The sequence below is a fragment of the Schistocerca cancellata genome, chromosome 8, assembly GCF_023864275.1.
Source record: "Schistocerca cancellata isolate TAMUIC-IGC-003103 chromosome 8, iqSchCanc2.1, whole genome shotgun sequence".
Lineage (NCBI taxonomy): Eukaryota > Metazoa > Arthropoda > Insecta > Orthoptera > Acrididae > Schistocerca > Schistocerca cancellata.
Genome location: NC_064633.1, coordinates 364780988 through 364800386, shown reverse-complemented (window position 1 = coordinate 364800386; position 19399 = coordinate 364780988). Strand labels below are relative to the sequence as shown.

Below are 19399 nucleotides of genomic sequence, written 5' to 3'. Positions count from 1 at the left end.
AAGGGGACACTGAATAGTGCACGGTACATCCAAACCGTCATCGAACCCATCGTTCTACCATTCCTAGACCGGCAAGGGAACTTGCTGTTCCAACAGGACAATGCACGTCCGCATGTATCCCATGCCACCCAACGTGCTCTAGAAGGTGTAAGTCAACTACCCTGGCCAGCAAGATCTCCGGATCTGTCCCCCATTGAGCATGTTTGGGACTGGATAAAGCGTCGTCTCACGCGGTCTGCACGTCCAGCACGAACGCTGGTCCAACTGAGGCGCTAGGTGGAAATGGCATGGCAAGCTGTTCCACAGGACTACATCCAGCATCTCTACGATCGTCTCCATGGGAGAATAGCAGCCTGCATTGCTGCGAAAGGTGGATATACACTGTACTAGTGCCGACATTGTGCATGCTCTGTTGCCTGTGTCTATGTGCCTGTGGTTCTGTCAGTGTGATCATGTGATGTATCTGACCCCAGGAATGTGTCAATAAAGTTTCCCCTTCCTGGGACAATGAATTCACGGTGTTCTTATTTCAATTTCCAGGAGTGTAAATTGCAAAACAATTTAGAAAAGATACCTGTATGGTGCAAAAATTGGCAACTGAACCCAAATAAGGAAAAGTGTGAGGTCATCCACACGAGTGTTCAACGGAATCAAAATCAATGAACAACTTAAATTGGAATGAACACACAGAAAATGTTGTGGGGAAGGCAAATCAAAGACAGCATTTTATTGGCAGGACACTTAGAAACTGTAATAGATCTACTAAAGAGACTGTGTACACTACTCTTGTCCGTCCTCTGTTTTAGAATACTGCTGAATGGTGTGGGATCCTTACCACGTAGGACTGACAGAGTATATCAAAAAAGTTCAAAGAAAGGCAGCACGTTTTATATTATCGCAAAATAGTGGAGAGAGTGTCACTGAAATGACACAGAATTTGGGATGGACATCATTAAAACAAAGGCATTTTTCGTTGTGGTGGTATCTTCTCACAAAATTTCAGTCACCAATTTTCTCCTCCAGAAGCGAAAATATTTCGTTGACGCCAACCTACGTAGGGAGAAATGATCATCATAATAAAATAAGAGAAACCAGAGCTCACATGAAAAGATTTAGGTGTTCATTTTTTCTGGGTGCTGTACGAGATTGGAATAACAGAGAATTATTGTGAAGGTGGTTTGATGTAATTAGCAGAGTATCCATGTAGATATAGATGGGCAATGGATTAGAAAAACGGCCCTGGGGGTGGTGAGAGGGGTCCCAGGTAACAATCAGCAATTTTGACAGCATTTTGTGATGGAAACATATGCTTCTGAAATATCGTGTCAGTCAGACACTATTATCCAGATACCAAATAAGGAATTGCATACCAGAAAAATTTCAGAAATTAGAGGATGTAATAACTCATACTGCTACAGTGGTTCAACCAAAGTTTGTGGTACCAACTGTCTGCTTTGACCCATGAAGTAACTTTGTGGTGGTAGGTGACATTATGGTGACAATCTATTTGAAACAGATCATTTTTGCAAAGGGCTTGTTGGAGTATGCGGTGATGGTCTCTAGTGAGGGATGCCTATGTTTCTAAATTGTTTGTGAGTGATGTTGGTGATTTACTGAACTTCTTTAGTGCTGCTTCTAAGAATAATACTGGAAATGTTTGCGGCTGTTCGTGAGTTATTTTGATGTTGTCAGTAATGGGCAATACATTTGCTTTCCCTTTCAATATTACTAATGTGGTTTGTAGTTTATAGTTGGTGATTTAATTTTGTGTTTCATTTTCTGTTAGTTATAGATACGACAACAAAGTTTATGAGACGACTGCTGCATGTCACAAGTGGGGGATGACATGATGACTATGATTAAATTTCTTCAATTGTTCAGTGTAATTGTCATGTATGAGAAGTGTCATATTTGTGGAGAAGGTATGAGGTGGTCGAAGTTGTTTCATCTCAGGCCAAGGACTAGTATTTACTATCTATGTGATTACTCTGCTATTTGCAATAAAGTGCCTGGCAGAGGGTTCAATGAACCACCGTCATGCTGTCTCTTTGCCGTTCCACTCTCAAACGGCAAACGGGAAAAACGAGCACTTACATTTTTCTGTGTGAGCCCTGATTTCTCTATTTTATCATGATGATCATTTCTCCCTATGTAGGTGGGTGCCAAAAGAATGTTTACGCAATTGGAGGAGAAAACTGGTGATTGAAATTTCATGAGAAGATCCTGTCACAACGAAAAATGCCTTTGTTTTAATGATTGCCACACCAATTCACGTATCATGTTTGTGACACTATTTCCCCTATTTCGTGTTTAATACAAAACAAGCTGCCCTTCTTTGTACTTTTTCAATGTCATCCGTCAGTCCCACCTGATGCGGATCCCACACCGCACAGCAATACTCCAGAATAGAGCGGACAAGCGTAGTGTAAGCAGTCTCTTGGGTAGATCTGTTGCACCTTCTAAGTGTTCTGCCAATGAATCACAGTCTTTGGTTTGTTCTACCCACAATATTATCTACGTGATCATTCCAATTTAGGTTATTTGTAATTGTAATCCCTAAGTATTTAGTTGAATTTACAGCCCTCAGATTTGTGTGACTTATCGCGTAATTGAAATCTAGCCGATTTCCTTTAGTACTCATGTGAATAACTTCACACTTTTCTTTATTCAGGGTCAATTGCCACTTTTCGCACCATACAATTATCTTATCTAAATCATTTTGCAAGTCGTTTTGATCATCTGATGACTTTACAAGACGGTAAATGACAGCATCATCTGCAAACAATCTAAGACGGCTACTCAGATTGTCTCCTATGCTGTTAATATAGATCAGGAACAGTAGGGGGCCTATAACACTTCCTTGGGGAACGCCAGATATTTCTTCTGTTTTACTCTATGACTTTCCATCTATTACTACAAAATGTGACCTTTCTGGCAGGAAATCATGAATCCAGTCGCACAACTGAGGCGATATTCCATAGGCAAGCAGTTTGATTAGAAGACTGCTTGTGAGGAATGGTGTCAAAAGCCTTCTGGAAATCTAAAAATATGGAATCAATTTGACATTCCCTGTTGATAGCACTTATTACTTCATGAGTATAAAGAGCTTGTTGTGTTTCACAAGAACAATATTTTCTGAATCCATGCTGACTATATGTCAATAAATCTTTTTCTTTGAGGTACTTCATAATGTTTGAATACAGTATATGTTCTAAAACCCTACTGCAAATCGACGTTAGTGATATAGGCCTGTAATTCAGCGGATTACTCCTACTTCCCTTTCGAACTTCTGTAAAACTTTGCAATTCTTGGGGATTTTGGATTCTTTTAAATTTGACATGCTTTTTTTCTTTGCTTCTGCAACAATGATCTGACCTGTTTTATGTACCAGGGGGGATCAGTACCATTACTTATTAATTTATGTGGTATGTATCTCTCAATTGCTGTTGATACTATCTCTTTGAAAACATTCCACAACTTTTCTACACTTACATGATCAGATCGGAAGGAGTGAAGACTGACTCTTAAAAAGGCGTTAAGAGCATTTTTATCAGCTTTTTTAAATAGATATACTTTGTGTTTCTGTTTGATGGTTGTAGGTGTTACAGTATTCAGCCTAGCAGCAACTGCCTTGTGGTCGCTAATCCCTGTATTCGTCACAGCACTCACTATTTGTCCTGGATTATTTGTTGCTAAAAGGTCAAGTATGCTTCGGCAACCATTTACGCTTTGAGTGGGCTCATGAACTAATTGTTCAAAATAATTTTCTGAGAAAGCATTCAATACAATTTCAGATGATGTTTTATGCCTGCCACTGGCTTTAAACGTATAATTTTTCCAGCATATCGAGGGTAGATTGAAGTCACCACCGACTGTAATTGTATGAGCGGGGTACTTATTTGAAACGAGACTCAAGTTTTCTTTGCACTGTTCAGCAACTATGTCTTCTGAGTCGGGGGTCGGTAAAAAGATCCAATTAATAGTTTACTCCGATTGTTAGGTATAACCTCTACCCATACTATTTCACATGAACTATCTACTTCAATTTCACTACAAGGCAAACTACCTCTGACAGCAATAAATACTCCACCACCAACTGTATTTAATCTATCCTTTCTGAACACTGTTAAAAAGTTTGAAAAAATTTCGGCTGAACTTATTTCCAGCTTTAGCCAGCTCTCTGTACCTACAACTATTTTAGCTTCTGTGATTTCTATTAGGGCTTGGAGCTCTGGTTCTTTCGCAACACAGCTACGACAATTTACAACTACAATACCAATCGTTTCTACAACTACCTTACTGTGTTTTACCTGTCCACTTTCTGACGGACGCCTGTTCTGTGGTTCCCTGAGACCCTCTAACCTAAAACACCACCCAGTCCCTTCCACACAGACCCCGTTACACATGTAGCCACATCCTATTTGCAATGGACTCCTGACCTATTAAGCTGAACCCGGAAACCCACCACCCGAGGGTGCAAGTTAAGGAATTGCAGCCTACACTGTCACAGAACCGCCTGAGCCTCTGATTCAGACCTTCCACTCGGCTCTGCACCAAAGGACCACAGTCGGTTCCATCAACAATGCTGCAGATGGTGAGCTCCGCCTTAATCTCGGAAGCAAGACTGGCAGTCTTTACCATTTCTGCTAGCTGCCAAAAACCAGACAAAATCTGCTCCGATCCAAAGTGACACACATCATTGGTAACGACATGAGCCACCAACTGCAGTTGGCTGCACCCTGTACTCTTCATGGCATCTGGAAGTCACCCTTTCCACATCCAGAATGACTCCCCCCAGAATGCACACTGGCTTCCTTCCCCTCCTTGGCAACAATGTTCCTAAGGGGCAGGCCCCATTATGCGCCTAACATTGGAGTTCCCAACTACCAGCAAACCCACCCTCTGTGAATGCGCAGACCTTGTGGGCCAAGAAGCTTCCTCTGGAACAGGGTGGACGATTGCATCTGGCTCAGAGACATCGTCAGCCACAGATAATGCCCGAAACCTGTTTGTCAAACGAACCGGGGAAGCCCTACGATCGGCCCCTCGGAAAGTTTTCCGCTGCCTGCCAGACTTTGGAATGATCTCCCACTCGACCACAGGTGAGGGGTCAACCTCAGTGCAGGCAGTACATGGGGAGGTCACAGCAGCGGACCGATTGGAGGACACGTGAGACGTGTTCGACGTTCCTCGCATCCCCACGTCCGATCCCCCACAGTGATGCCCCTTGGCAGCAGCCTCAAACTGTGTGACGGAAGCCAACGCAGCCTGAAGCTGTGAGCGAAGGGTCGCCAGCTCAGCTCGCATCTGTACACAACAATCACAGTTTCTATCCATTACTGCAGTCGCTCCTGTTTGAAGCTCGTAAAAATATGTAACAAGCGAATGGTGTACTCTCCTTATTAGTAGCAGGAACTAGCGGTTTGCTCTCGCTGACAGTCTGACAGACACTGTGTGTTATTTGTATCTCGAAATTAGTGTCTATGCAGTTTTTTTAATGAATTTTTGGGTTGTGATGTTAGTTGTAGGTAATTAGGTTGGATTGTGGTTGGCTGGTATCATGGAGCTCATTTCACCTACATTGGTGAGGTTAGGTTTTAAACATTAGACATGTGTGCAAGTTTTGGTGCTGTGGTACTGTGGACTTCAGTTTGGCTATACAGGTGAAGTGAAGTGTTTAATACTGGATTTGTTGAGATGTGTGTGGTTTTGTGATGCTGTAGATTTCACTTGAGCTATATAGGTCAACTGAAATTTCTGGTACCAGTTTTAGGAGCTATGTATGGATTCGTAGTATGGCAATGAGCTATCTAGGTTAAGTAATACTTCCAATACCAGATTCCCCCCCCCCCCCTTTTGTTGATGATTCCATTCATATGACCCGAAATAGGCATGTGTGTCATTTTGATGACATCATGGATCACAGCCGACAGGTGGTGTGGCACACACAAAAGTTGTACAAGGATTCCTTCTGTATTGCAAATCCCATGCTCATCAGAAACTTGAATATAGTGACTCTTTTTTCACTAATGATAATACATATTCAACTGAAAAACAAAGATAAAACTCCTGAGAAGACCTAGTAGCAACATACCTTTTTCTCTCTTCTTCAGAACATGGACTGTACTATCAGATTTAAGTCCAGAAGCTCGAAGGGTGGCTTCATCTTCAAGGATATTCCCACAGTAAACAAGTTCTGGAACAGCAAGCAGTTATACTACAGTAAATTCTAAAATAAAACTGCAAAATTACAACTCATATCATCATCTGTTGAAAGCAATTAAGTAAATCAATACATAACTAATATTTTCAAACCTATTCCACAGAAACACTGATACTGAATTTCCCCCACCAAATCTGAGGCTTCATTTAGTCTCATCAGGGCAATTTATTTACATTTCTTTAATGGTCATCAGTCACTAGATAGCCTGCAAATGTGATGGGATTGCCCTCTCAATGCATCCAAAGCCTTAATGATTTTGTGTGGATGGTCTTCCTTGACGATAAAGGCTGATTTTAGGTACCTGAGCTTCCCAGAAAACCTAGTGTAATTTTAAAAGCCTATACAAATACACCACTAATTTCTTCAACAATTCCAATGCTGTATTTCTAAGACCTATAATAACTAATCAAAGATTTAGATAAGGTTATTGCCTGTTCTCATTGTTATTCATCCTGTACTATAATACTGTGCAGCCAGACACACAGGACTGCCACCCCTGGGCACAGTGAGACCCACCCGAAGACCAGCTCTGAAAGGGGTGTCTCGCTTAAAGACTGACTGATATTTGACTGCCGAACAACTGACACTTGATTAAGGGGAGTATGTATGGCGGAATTGGTCAAAAAGTGACATTTTCGGATTATTATCTCTTATTAATATTTGATCTCTCCTGAATAATTTGATGCATTATTTGTCAAAAAATTCCAATTGGAAGTGTAGTTTGTGTCATTTCAAAGTTAATAGTGCGTGTGTAAAATTATACGGTCGTTCTGCACTGACTTGCCTAAGTATCTCTATCTCTTGAACTATTCAATCTAGAAGGCTGTGGTTTTCAGCTATTTATTCCTTGAAATCATGTTAATGTTCATGTTAAGAGGTTGGATGCATTGTGTAAACAGAAATGGCGGTGTAGCAAATGCATTTTGTTTATTTACTTTGTGGTTGTAGTGTTTCATATGTTTTGAACTGAAAACATAGTGGTTTGGTGTGTTATTATACGCTCTTATACCTCTTTTCAACATGACTAAAAGAAACGGTTGTTTTAAGAAGTGACATTTCCATAGAAATCAGCATATCACAAAATCTGAATCCAGTGTTGATCCTGAAATACATTTTTCATAGACCTGTGATAAGGACAGGCCTATTAGTGCTTTGAAGAGGAAACTTTGAGACCATGAGGATTTATTTATTGGCAAAGATTAAAATAGTTTAGGTTATGTTCTTTTAGATTTGAGTGTGTTAGGACAGGTTTTGCAAGATGCTGTGACATGTAAGGTTTGTGGTGGGCAAATTAGCATCTCTGAGAACTCATATGCAAGGATTGGACTGGCTAACAAACTTGATATTCAGTGCGACGTTTGCAGGCTCTCGACATCATTTTGGACTTCTGAAAAGTGCAAGAATGACTTGTTTGAGAGCAATGTTATATTCATGTATAGAATGAACCATGGACCTTGCCGTTGGTGGGGAGACTTGTGAGCCTCAGCGATACAGATAGCCGTACCGTAGGTACAACCACAACGGAGGGGTATCTGTTGAGAGGCCAGACAAACATGTGGTTCCTGAAGAGGGGCAGCAGCCTTTTCAGTAGTTGCAAGGGTAACAGTCTGGATGATTGACTGATCTGGCCTTGTAACAATAACCAAAACGGCCTTGCTGTGCTGGTACTGCGAACGGCTGAAAGCAAGGGGAAACTACAGCCGTAATTTTTCCCGAGGACATGCAGCTTTACTGTATGATTAAATGATGATGGCATCCTCTTGGGTAAAATATTCCGGAGGTAAAATAGTCCCCCATTCGGATCTCCGGGCAGGGACTACTCAAGAGGATGTCGTTATCAGGAGAAAGAAAACTGGCGTTCTACGGATCGGAGCGTGGAATGTCAGATCCCTTAATCGGGCAGGTAGGTTAGAAAATTTAAAAAGGGAAATGGACAGGTTAAAGTTAGGTATAGTGGGAATTAGTGAAGTTCGGTGGCAGGAGGAACAAGACTTCTGGTCAGGTGACTACAGGGTTACAAACACAAAGTCAAATAGGGGTAATGCAGGAGTAGGTTTCATAATGAATAGGAAAATAGGAATGCGGGTAAGCTACTACAAACAGCATAGTGAACGCATTATTGTGCCCAAGATAGATACGAAGCCCACACCTACTACAGTAGTACAAGTTTATACGCCAACTAGCTCTGCAGATGACGAAGAAATTGAAGAAATGTATGATGAAATAAAAGAAATTATTCAGATAGTGAAGGGAGACGAAAATTTAATAGTCATGGGTGACTGGAATTCGAGTGTAGGAAAAGGGAGAGAAGGAAACATAGTAGGTGAATATGGATTGGGGCTAAGAAATGAAAGAGGAAGCCGCCTGGTAGAATTTTGCACAGAGCACAACTTAATCATAGCTAACACTTGGTTTAAGAATCATGATAGAAGGTTGTATACATGGAAGACCCCTGGAGATACTAAAAGGTATCAGATTATATAATGGTAAGACAGAGATTTAGGAACCAGGTTTTAAATTGTAAGACATTTCCAGGGGCAGATGTGGACTCTGACCACAATTTATTGGTTATGACCTGTAGATTAAAACTGAAGAAACTGCAAAAAGGTGGGAATTTCAGGAGATGGGACCTGGATAAACTGAAAGAACCAGAGATTGTACAGAGTTTCAGAGAGAGCATAAGGGAACAATTGACAGGAATGGGGGAAAGAAATACAGTAGAAGAAGAATGGGTAGCTTTGAGGGATGAAGTAGTGAAGGCAGCAGAGGATCAAGTAGGTAAAAAGAAGAGGGCTAGTAGAAATCCTTGGGTAACAGAAGAAATATTGAATTTAATTGATGAAAGGAGAAAATATAAAAATGCAGTAAGTGAAGCAGGCAAAAAGGAATACAAACGTCTCAAAAATGAGATCGACAGGAAGTGCAAAATGGCTAACCAGGCATGGCTAGACGACAAATGTAAGGATGTGGAGGCTTATCTCACTAGGGGTAAGATAGATACTGCCTACAGGAAAATTAAAGAGACCTTTGGAGATAAGACAACCACTTGTATGAACATCAAGAGCTCAGGGTCTATACAAGGGTGATGCACTTGAGGGCAATATTATGGAAATGGAAGAGGATGTAGATGAAGATGAAATGGGAGATACGATACTGCGTGAAGAGTTTGACAGAGCACTGAAAGACCTGAGTCAAAACAAGGCCCCCGGAGAAGACAACATTCCATTGGAACTACTGACGGCCTTGGGAGAGCCAGTCCTGACAAAACTCTACCATCTGGTGAGCAAGATGTATGAGACAGGCGAAATACCCTCAGACTTCAAGAAGAATATAATAATTCCAATCCCAAAGAAAGCAGGTGTGGACAGATGTGAAAATTACCGAACAATCAGTTTAATAAGCCACAGCTGCAAAATACTAACACGAATTCTTTACAGACGAATGGAAAAACTAGTAGAAGCCGACCTCGGGGAAGATCAGTTTGGATTCAGTAGAAATACTGGAACACGTGAGGCAATACTGACCTTACGACTTATCTTAGAAGAAAGATTAAGGAAAGGCAAACCTACGTTCCTAGCATTTGTAGACTTGGAGAAAGCTTTTGACAATGTTGACTGGAATACTCTCTTTCAAATTCTAAAGGTGGCAGGGGTAAAATACAGGGAGCGAAAGGCTATTTACAATTTGTATAGAAACCAGATGGCAGTTATAAGAGTCGAGGGGCATGAAAGAGAAGCAGTGGTTGGGAAGGGAGTAAGACAGGGTTGTAGCCTCTCCCCGATGTTATTCAATCTGTATATTGAGCAAGCAGTAAAGGAAACAAAAGAAAAATTTGGAGAAGGTATTAAAATCCATGGAGAAGAAATAAAAACTTTGAGGTTCGCCGATGACATTGTAATTCTGTCAGAGACAGCAAAGGACTTGGAAGAGCAGTTGAACGGAATGGATAGTGTCTTGAAAGGAGGATATAAGATGAACATCAACTAAAGCAAAACGAGGATAATGGAATGTAGTCAAATTAAGTCGGGTGATGTTGAGGGTATTAGATTAGGAAATGAGACACTTACAGTAGTAAAGGAGTTTTGCTATTTGGGGAGCAAAATAACTGATGATGGTCGAAGTAGAGAGGATACAAAATGTAGACTGGCAATGGCAAGGAAGGCGTTTCTGAAGAAGAGAAATTTGTTAACATCGAGTATAGATTTAAGCGTCAGGAAGTCATTTCTGAAATTATTTTTATGGAGTGTAGCCATGTATGGAAGTGAAACATGGACGGTAAATAGTTTGGACAAGAAGAGAATAGAAGCTTTCGAAATGTGGTGCTACAGAAGAATGCTGAAGATTAGATGGGTAGATCACATAACTAATGAGGAAGTATTGTATAGGATTGGGGAGAAAAGAAGTTTGTGGCACAACTTGACCAGAAGAAGGGATCGGTTGGTAGGACATGTTCTTAGGCATCAAAGGATCACCAATTTAGTATTGGAGGGCAGCGTGGAGGGAAAAAATCGTAGGGGGGAGACCAAGAGATGAATACACTAAGCAGATTCAGAAAGATGTAGGTTGCAGTAGGTACTGGGAGATGAAGAAGCTTGCACAGGATAGAGTAGCATGGAGAGCTGCATCAAACCAGTCTCAGGACTGAAGACCACAACAACAACAACAACAACAACAACAACAACATGAGGTGCATTGGGAAAGGCTTGACTGCAGCTGAAGTATTATGTGCAACGCTGAACTTGCCAAACCCACAAACCAGATCAAGTAAGTACACAGAAGTAATTGGTGAAAGTGGCAAATCTCTTGCTGTTGCTTCTATGAAAGCTGCTGCTAAAGAAGCAGCAGAATTAATTAACACAACAGACTTATCTGTGGCAGTTGATGGCACATGGCAGAAGAGAGGTCACATATATTAAAATGCAGTTGCAACTGTCGAACTAGTGTTGACACAGGTAAAGTATTAGGCATTGAAGTGCTAACTAAATACTGTCATCAATGTAAATCAGTTGATGAAACAAGTGAAACCATAAAACAAATTGTGCTAAGAATTATGAGGGAACTAGTGGGGGTGTGGAGGCTACTGCAGTTGTTTCTACATTCAGACGTTCAAAACAGGAGAGAGGTGTGTGTTACACTGAGTACTTGGGGGATGGTGAATGGTTGGTTGGTTGGTTTTGGGGAAGGAGACCAGACAGCGAGGTCATCGGTCTCATCGGATTAGGGAAGGAAGTCGGCCGTGCCCTTTCAAAGGAAGGATGGTGATTCAAAAGCTTACAAATCGGAAGTGGAAAGCCAACCTTATGGTAATAAGCACATTGTTAAGATTGAATGTGTGGGCCACGTTCAAAAACGGAAGGGAACATGTGTCTGAAAACTAAAGCAGACAAAAGGAAAAGAGAAGTTATCAGATGGAAAGACTCTAAATGGTAAAGGAAGACTTACAGACCAAAACATTGATGAACTCGAGCATTATTATGGAATGGCAATAAGAAACAATACACATGACCTACAAGGGATGAAACGAGCAGTGTGGACTACTTTCTTCCACTGATGATACACTTATACATGGTCTTTGTCCACTGGTGCTGATTCATGTACAAGTACCGCAAAGCTCAGGCAGCGGGTAGCGAGGAACAATTTAGGCACAAAAATACCATACCATCTGCAGTGATGGAAGCTATTAAACCAATATATAGAGAATTAGCTCATCCTGACCTCCTTTCCAAATGTCTCCATGGTCGAACACAAAACCTGAATGAGTCTTTCAATAGTGTAATTTGGACCCGCATACCAACAAATGTCTTTGTAGGAAGGAAAACTCTATGCTTGGTGTGATGCTGCGATAACATTTAATGATGGTATAAAGGGAAGAATTGGTGTACTGGAGGAACTTGGTATCACTCCAGGTGCCAACACACTGCAAGCCTTTCAGCGAATGGATCGACTTAGGATCATGAAAGCCCAGCGTGCAGCAGAGGAAATGACTAAAGAAGCAAGAGGCAGGAAAAGAAGCCAGCTTCTAGGTTTGCAGGATAGTCAAGAACAGGATCCAGATAATGCTAATTATGGGCCTGGCTGTTTCTAGAAGCTGGCATGCCTCCATGTGTAAGTTAATAGCAAATAAAATATTTGAACTTGATTTGCCGGAAATGACATTTTTAAAACTATTTGACCCATTATCTCAGGAACTATTACAGATACATATCTCTAATTTTACACTATGTTACCACTTAGTATACTGCAGCTACTGAACCTCCCAAAACATCTCTACCTCTAACTGTTTTTTACTTACAGAAGAAAAAGTGGACTTTTAAAAGAAAATATTGAACAACATTTTAAAAAAATCATAACTAGCTAATTATTTCTCTGTACATTTTGATTCTGGTTCAGTAATCAGAAAAGGAGTGATACTATACATCCCAAAAATTTCAAATCTCTATCTACCACAGGTTCCAAGATAATGTGTCATCAATATTGCAAATTTAACACTGTGGGTATAGGACGTACATACTCCCCTTAAGGGCTTAAAATCATTTCCACTGAAAGCAAAAAGTTTCCTTCTCAATGCTCAGGAATAAAGAAAAATACCTGCTGGAATTCTCAGTAGTCTTCACAACAAAATCAAGCATGTAAGCTGGTAGGAAATCTGCAGCCAATGAAGTCAGGTGCCACGATGGGACACAGGATAGGAAGGATCTTGAAGTTCTCAAGGTTTTGAGCTAGCTGCTGCCCAAGGACTTCCCACTACAATGTTGTGAAGTTGCGACCCTGTATGGAGACTGGCAGGAGAGGTTACCCAGCAGCAATTATTGTTTATGTGACATTGCAAATTGTGCCTATTAATGACAAAGACAACATGATGAAAAACTCAGTGCCCTGAAGGACAGAATGGGGAAAATGAACAAAACTACCAAGGAGCGGAAACCTAGAGATCAATTATTGACTCAGATCCATCAGTCAGTTGGAGAGCAATCAGATCTATCTGGGACTCTTGAATAAAAAGTCAAAGAAGACTCTCACACTGCTACTCATAAAGAGTAGGGACTTTACCTTGTGTCAGAATATTTTCTACTCCGCTTTTAGACTGTGTCTGATCATAACATTCATTCTAATATCTAATGGCAATTAGCGATATCCTTATTTTCCACTCCATGTTGGACCGTCTTTTTTGCGGTCTAATACTTGAATTCTTAAAATCTGATTGTGTTTTCGTTGTCCTAAATAAGCTTTAATATATGAAATGGCCACGGCCTCTGTAAGCCAGTTACTGCAGGCATTAAATGCTACAAGCATGATGGGTCTAGCAAGTGACCTCTAGTTGTTCAAGGACAATAGCACCACATTGGTCTTCTACCTGTAGAGTCATTACACAAGAAGTGCAGATGGAGTTAAGTTGCTTAGGGTGGTGCAACCAAAGTTGTGGCACATGAAGATGAAAGCTGCTGGCTCTCAACCAATGGTCACATGACACTGCAAGAAATCCAGTACGAGACTGACACATGGTGCCAAGATCACACAAATGGGCTGCAGAAGCATATAACACTGTCTGTAATGTGTTGAGATAAAGTGGTTAGTTCTCCCCTCCCCTCTTACAAGCAAAATTACAGAGTTATGCCCACTTCTTGATAAATTGCCAACTTTTACTTTTGTATTGATGTTTTAAGAGAGATTATAAGAATAAATGTAAATGTTTCCTTGCTTTGTCATTAATTTGAATTTTTACTACATTTTTGGCACCCAATGTGGGACAAATTCAATTCAGTTCCTTAACTTATTTCATTTTAGTGCTCAACAAGAAAGCATGCCAATAATAAATTTCATTTAATTACATTTTAGAGTCCAGCATGAAGCCTTATTAATTTGCAGTTTATGACATTTTGCCTCTCAATGTGGGGCCATGTCATCATTAATTTTGAATTTCTTTACAGTACATAGGAAATACAGGATGAGCACAAAGTCTTGCTCTGATTATAAAAATTTATAACAAAACAACCATTTGACATAATAAGTTACATTTTATGCCATTACATAGGTTAGTGTTACTAGTTTTCTTTTTAAGACCACTTACGTTAGTAAACCTCAACGTGTGCTTCCTTGGTAACTCTGAGAATGTCGAGGTGGTATTCCAGTTCCTGCCAGGTATTTTGTAACATGTGTTCTGTCACAGTACCCATAGCAGCTTCTATCCTAGCCTTCAGTTCGTCGACGTCAGCAACTGGGGTTACGAAGACTCTGTCTTTGATATAGCTCCAGAAAAAAAAGTCAAGGGGCGTAATGTCTGGAGCGTGGGGTGGCCACGGTGTTGGACTGTTCCCTCCAATTCACCAATCTGGACATTACTCCCCTCTACAGACATTATGCCCCTTGACTTCTTTTTCTGGGGCTATATCAAGGACAGAGTATCTGTCACACCAGTTGCTGACATCGAAAAACTGAAGGCTGGGATACAAACTGCTGAAGTTACTGTGACAGAACACGTTACGCAACATCTGGCAGGGACTGGAATACTGCCTCGACATTCTCCGAGCTACCAAGGGAGCACACATTGAGTTTTACTAACTTAGGTTGAAAAAAAAAAAAAATCTAGTAACACTAACCTATGTAGCCTAATGGTATCAAATGTAAATTATTATGTCAAACAATTATTTTGTAATAAACTGTTACAATCAGGGCAAGACTTTGTGCTCACTCTGTATTATTGTACAATGAAACATAGTATTACCAGTGGTTGTCAAGGTACAAAAATGGAAAACTTTTAACATATTACTCTTTGTGTATGACCAGAATGCTGTCCATCTAGTACACAACATAGCCAAAACAAACAGCTTTGTAATCCCACAGACAATATGCTTGCATGTCATCTACCTTGAACTAATAGCAAATATCAATTATGTGAACTGCTAAACACACACACACACACACACACACACACACACACACACACACACACACACACAGGTGCACTAAACTACTGTATTAAGAAAAACAGTCTAGACCCAAATTATATGAATTGGTGACTGGTTTTAGTCCAAAAGCAAACCATCTTCAGACAATGCTCTGAAAGTGCAGATGGATCCAAGGAGCAGGAATCGCAAACATCTCCAGATTCTGTCAACTGTTGACAGCATCTGGAGACTTCTGCATCTCCTGCTCTGTGGACCCGTCTGCACAAATCAGGCTTTGGAGTACAGTTGAAGCTTGTCCACCACTGGACTGGAACCGGTCACTAACAGTTATGTGATTTGTGCAATCTAGACTGCTTTCCTAAGTACAAAAGTAGAACTGATTACCGTTTCTCGCAAAATGTTTTCGAAAATATGTACTAAACTAAGACACACATTGGCAGTAAAATGTAGACCTCTTATGCTAACAGTAAGACCAATATTCAATCCACAGAAATAGGGGTTTGGGGAGTCAAAGCTTGTAACACACTGGATGACATTAATGTAAAAAGATCAGAAAATTCACGAATGGCTGAATAGCAGAAAAAATTATTTAATCGCCTTCTTAAAACGGGAAATGTCTGTCTATTTTACTAATACTTGCAATTGAGTACCAACAGGCAAAACATGTTTGTGAACGCCAAGGAAGGCGTGCTACATAACTAAAACACTTACCGTTACCTACACAGCTTCTACACAAATTCTACTTCAAGATTCTTGTTTCAGATGTAACACAGCACATTCAATACACGCCACACCCCAACGTTTATGTTATCGCATATGTATTTAGAGATACGAATAGTCATCTTTTTAATCATTTTTTCCGTGCAAATCTAAATTACCTTAACAATGGATGCGGCAACGTCATGATAAGTTACAGTAGTTTCTGTTTGGGCATAACGCTGAAGCTCACCTCTCATAACTAGACGTCTCGCTTACATCAGAACAGAGAGATATGAGAAACATTCTCTCCCTAATGTGACAATTTAACAATCCTGACTTCGTTGTGATTTCTGCCAGTCTCTTAACACAATGCTGAACAGTCCAGTGCAAATTCCTGCATTCCATGATAATGACAGATTGAATTATGGGTACCGTTTTTGAGCCCCGAATTAACAAGTTTCTCACATAAAAGACAATGAACCATAATCTTCAGTATGACTACATTACGAAGACATTACCCAATACTGACAATTAATATTAAAATACTGAACTGCCTCAATACAAACACTTACCTAGAAAGCTTTTCGGCAAATTTGTCACTCTTGAAGCTTCTTGTTTCAAGTGGTCCACAGTACACTCCAAATCAATCCCTTCAATTTTAACGCGCTGATATGTATTGGGTGAAAGTCTGATACCAAACACTATTCTTGACATTTCTAGAAATTGCTGTAGTAGTCAGTACGAGAACTATCGTTGCAGCACCTCAATTTGGATATTCAAACTATACCTCTCATACACAAACATTAAACTACTACACTTTCTGTCATCTTCCAATCTATGAAGTATGATTATGAAGTTCTGTAGTCTGTTTGTGTATATGACGATGTCCAAAGATCTTATTAGTGACGCCACTAACTGGCGTCAACCTTCCTGTATTTTAAAATAAAAAAAATATTTTGATAATTATTCGACTTGGAAACTCTTTCGTTACTCCAGTTGAGCAATTCGTAGCGAATCTAGGAAGACACAAGAAATCGCGTTGCATTAACGAGTTTCTTTGCGCGGTCGTCCTCCGCAGAAAGCGCCACTTTAAGGCATCATCAGTGCGATCTATGATGCTACAATTATCATACAATTTTGCTGTGACATGTGTTATTCGTAGAGTATAAAACAGTTCATTGCTTGCTTTTCATGTAAATATTACAAGGAAAAGAGAGTCATATCAGATAACAAAATAAAGACAATATGGGATGTAGTGAAGGAGGAGACTGGTAGAACCAGACATGAAGAGGGACAAATAGCAGTAAAAGTAAATGATACATTGGTGACACATGTGTATAGTGTTGCAGAACATTTTAACAAACATTTTATAACTGTTACTGAAAAGATGGGGTTGTCAGGTTCTGTAGATGCTGCTATGGAATACCTCAGACCAGATATTACAAATAACTTCCATAATATGAATATGACCCTCACTACCCCAACAGAAATAATTTCCATCATAAAATCTTTAAAATCAAAAACATATAGTGGGTATGATGAAATATCAAAAAAGTTAATTAAATAATGTGTTTATGAGGTAAGTAACATATTAAGCTATCTGTGTAACCATTCGTTTATCAGTGGAATATTTCCTAAATGTTTGAAATATGCTGGAGCTAAGCCACTGTTTAAGAAGGGAGATAAGCAAATAGCATCAAATTTCCGTCCAATTTCACTTTTTCCATCATTATCAAAATTTTTAGAAAAACTAATGTACAATCGGCTTTATAACCATGTTATCTCAAATAACATAATGTCAAAGTCGCAGTTCGGATTTCTAAAGGGTTCTGATATTGGAAAGGCTATCTACACTTACAGTGAAAATGTGCTTAATTCATTAGCCAAAAACTTCAGGCAACTGGTATATTTTATGATCAGTCAAAGGTATTTGACTGTGTAAATCACAATATCCTTTTAAGTAAATTAAAATATTATAGTGTAACAGGAAATGCTGCAAAATGGTTCAAATCTTAACATCTCTGGCAGGAAACAAAGGGTGTTATTAGGAAAGAGACGTGTATTAAGCTATCAGGCCTCATTCAACTGGGGACTAATTACATGTGGGGTCCCACAAGGTTCCATTTTAGGGCCTTTACTTTTTCTTGTGTACATCAACGATCTTTCATCAGTAACATTACCAGATGCCAAGTTCGTTTTGTTTGGCGATGATACAAACATTGCATAAATAGCAAATCAAGTGTAGTCTTAGAGAGATCGGCTAATAAAATATTTATGGACACTAATCACTGGTTCCTAGACAATTCTTTGTCACTAAACTTTGAAAAAACACACTACATGCAGTTCAGAACTTGCAAGGGGTGTCCCACGCGTATATGCCTAATATACGATGACAAGCAGATAGATGAAGTGGAAAGTGTTAAATTCTTGGGATTGCAGCTTGATAATAAATTCTACTGGGTGGAGCACACTACAGAACTGCTGAAGCATCTCAACAAATCTCTATTTGCAATGTGAATTGTGTCAGACATAGGGGATATAAAAATGAAAAAGCTGGCATACTATGCTTACTTTCATTCCATAATGTCACATCCACATGTCACATGGGATTCATCAAGCCAAGCAAAGGTTTTCTGGGCACAAAAACGTGCAGTAAGAGTTATATGTTGTGTGAACTCAAGAACATCCTACAGAAGCCTGTTTAGGGAAGTAGGGATACTAACTACTGCTTCCCAATATATTTATTCCTTAATGAAATTTGTCCTAAAAAATATATCACTTTTTCAAACCATCAGCTCAGCTCATAGAATCAATACTAGAAATAAGAATAATCTCCACAAGGATTTAAAGTCACTTACTCTTGTACAAAAAGGTGTGTGTTGTTCAGGAACACACATTTTCAATAACTTGCCAGCAGCCATAAAAATCTTAACAACCAATGAAATTCAGGTTAAGAGCAGCCTAAAGGATTTATTGGTGACCAACTCCTTTCACTCCATTGATGAATTTCTCAGTAAAACAAACGTGTATATATATATATATATATATATATATATATATATATATATATATATATATATATATATATATATATATAAGTTATATTGTACTTATATGTTATTGTTGTTGTTGTCTTCAGTCCTGAGACTGGTTTGATGCAGCACTCCATGCTACTCTATACTGTGCAAGCTTCTTCATCTCCCAGTACTTACTGCAACCTACATCCTTCAGAATCTGCTTAGTGTATTCATCTCTTGGTCTCCCTCTACGATTTGTACCCTCCACGCTGCCCTCCAATGCTAAATTTGTGATCCCTTGATGCCTCAGAACATGTCCAACCAATCGGTCCCTTCTTCTTGTCAAGTTGTGCCACAAACTCCTCTTCTTCCCAATTCTATTCAATACCTCCTCATTAGTTATGTGATCTACCCATGTAATCTTCAGCATTCTTCTGTAGCACCACATTTCGAAAGCTTCTATTCTCTTGTTGTCCAAACTATTTATCGTCCATGTTTCTTATATATATATATATATATATATATATATATATATATATATATATATATATATT

At 39.6% G+C, this 19399-nt stretch overlaps 1 protein-coding gene across 1 annotated transcript in view; it reads right to left on the bottom strand.

Annotated features, from left to right (window-relative positions):
• Positions 1–16735, bottom strand: part of LOC126094956 (ubiquitin-like protein 7) — an 88238-nt gene extending 71503 nt beyond the window's left edge. Inside the window, exons 1-2 of the mRNA XM_049909610.1 lie at positions 16401–16735; positions 6095–6196 (exon numbers count right to left, since the gene is read on the bottom strand). Coding sequence (XP_049765567.1) covers positions 6095–6196; positions 16401–16542 — 244 coding nt within the window. The 5' untranslated portion in view covers positions 16543–16735. The remainder of the gene's footprint in view (positions 1–6094; positions 6197–16400) is intronic.
• Positions 16736–19399: the final 2664 nt, after the last annotated feature.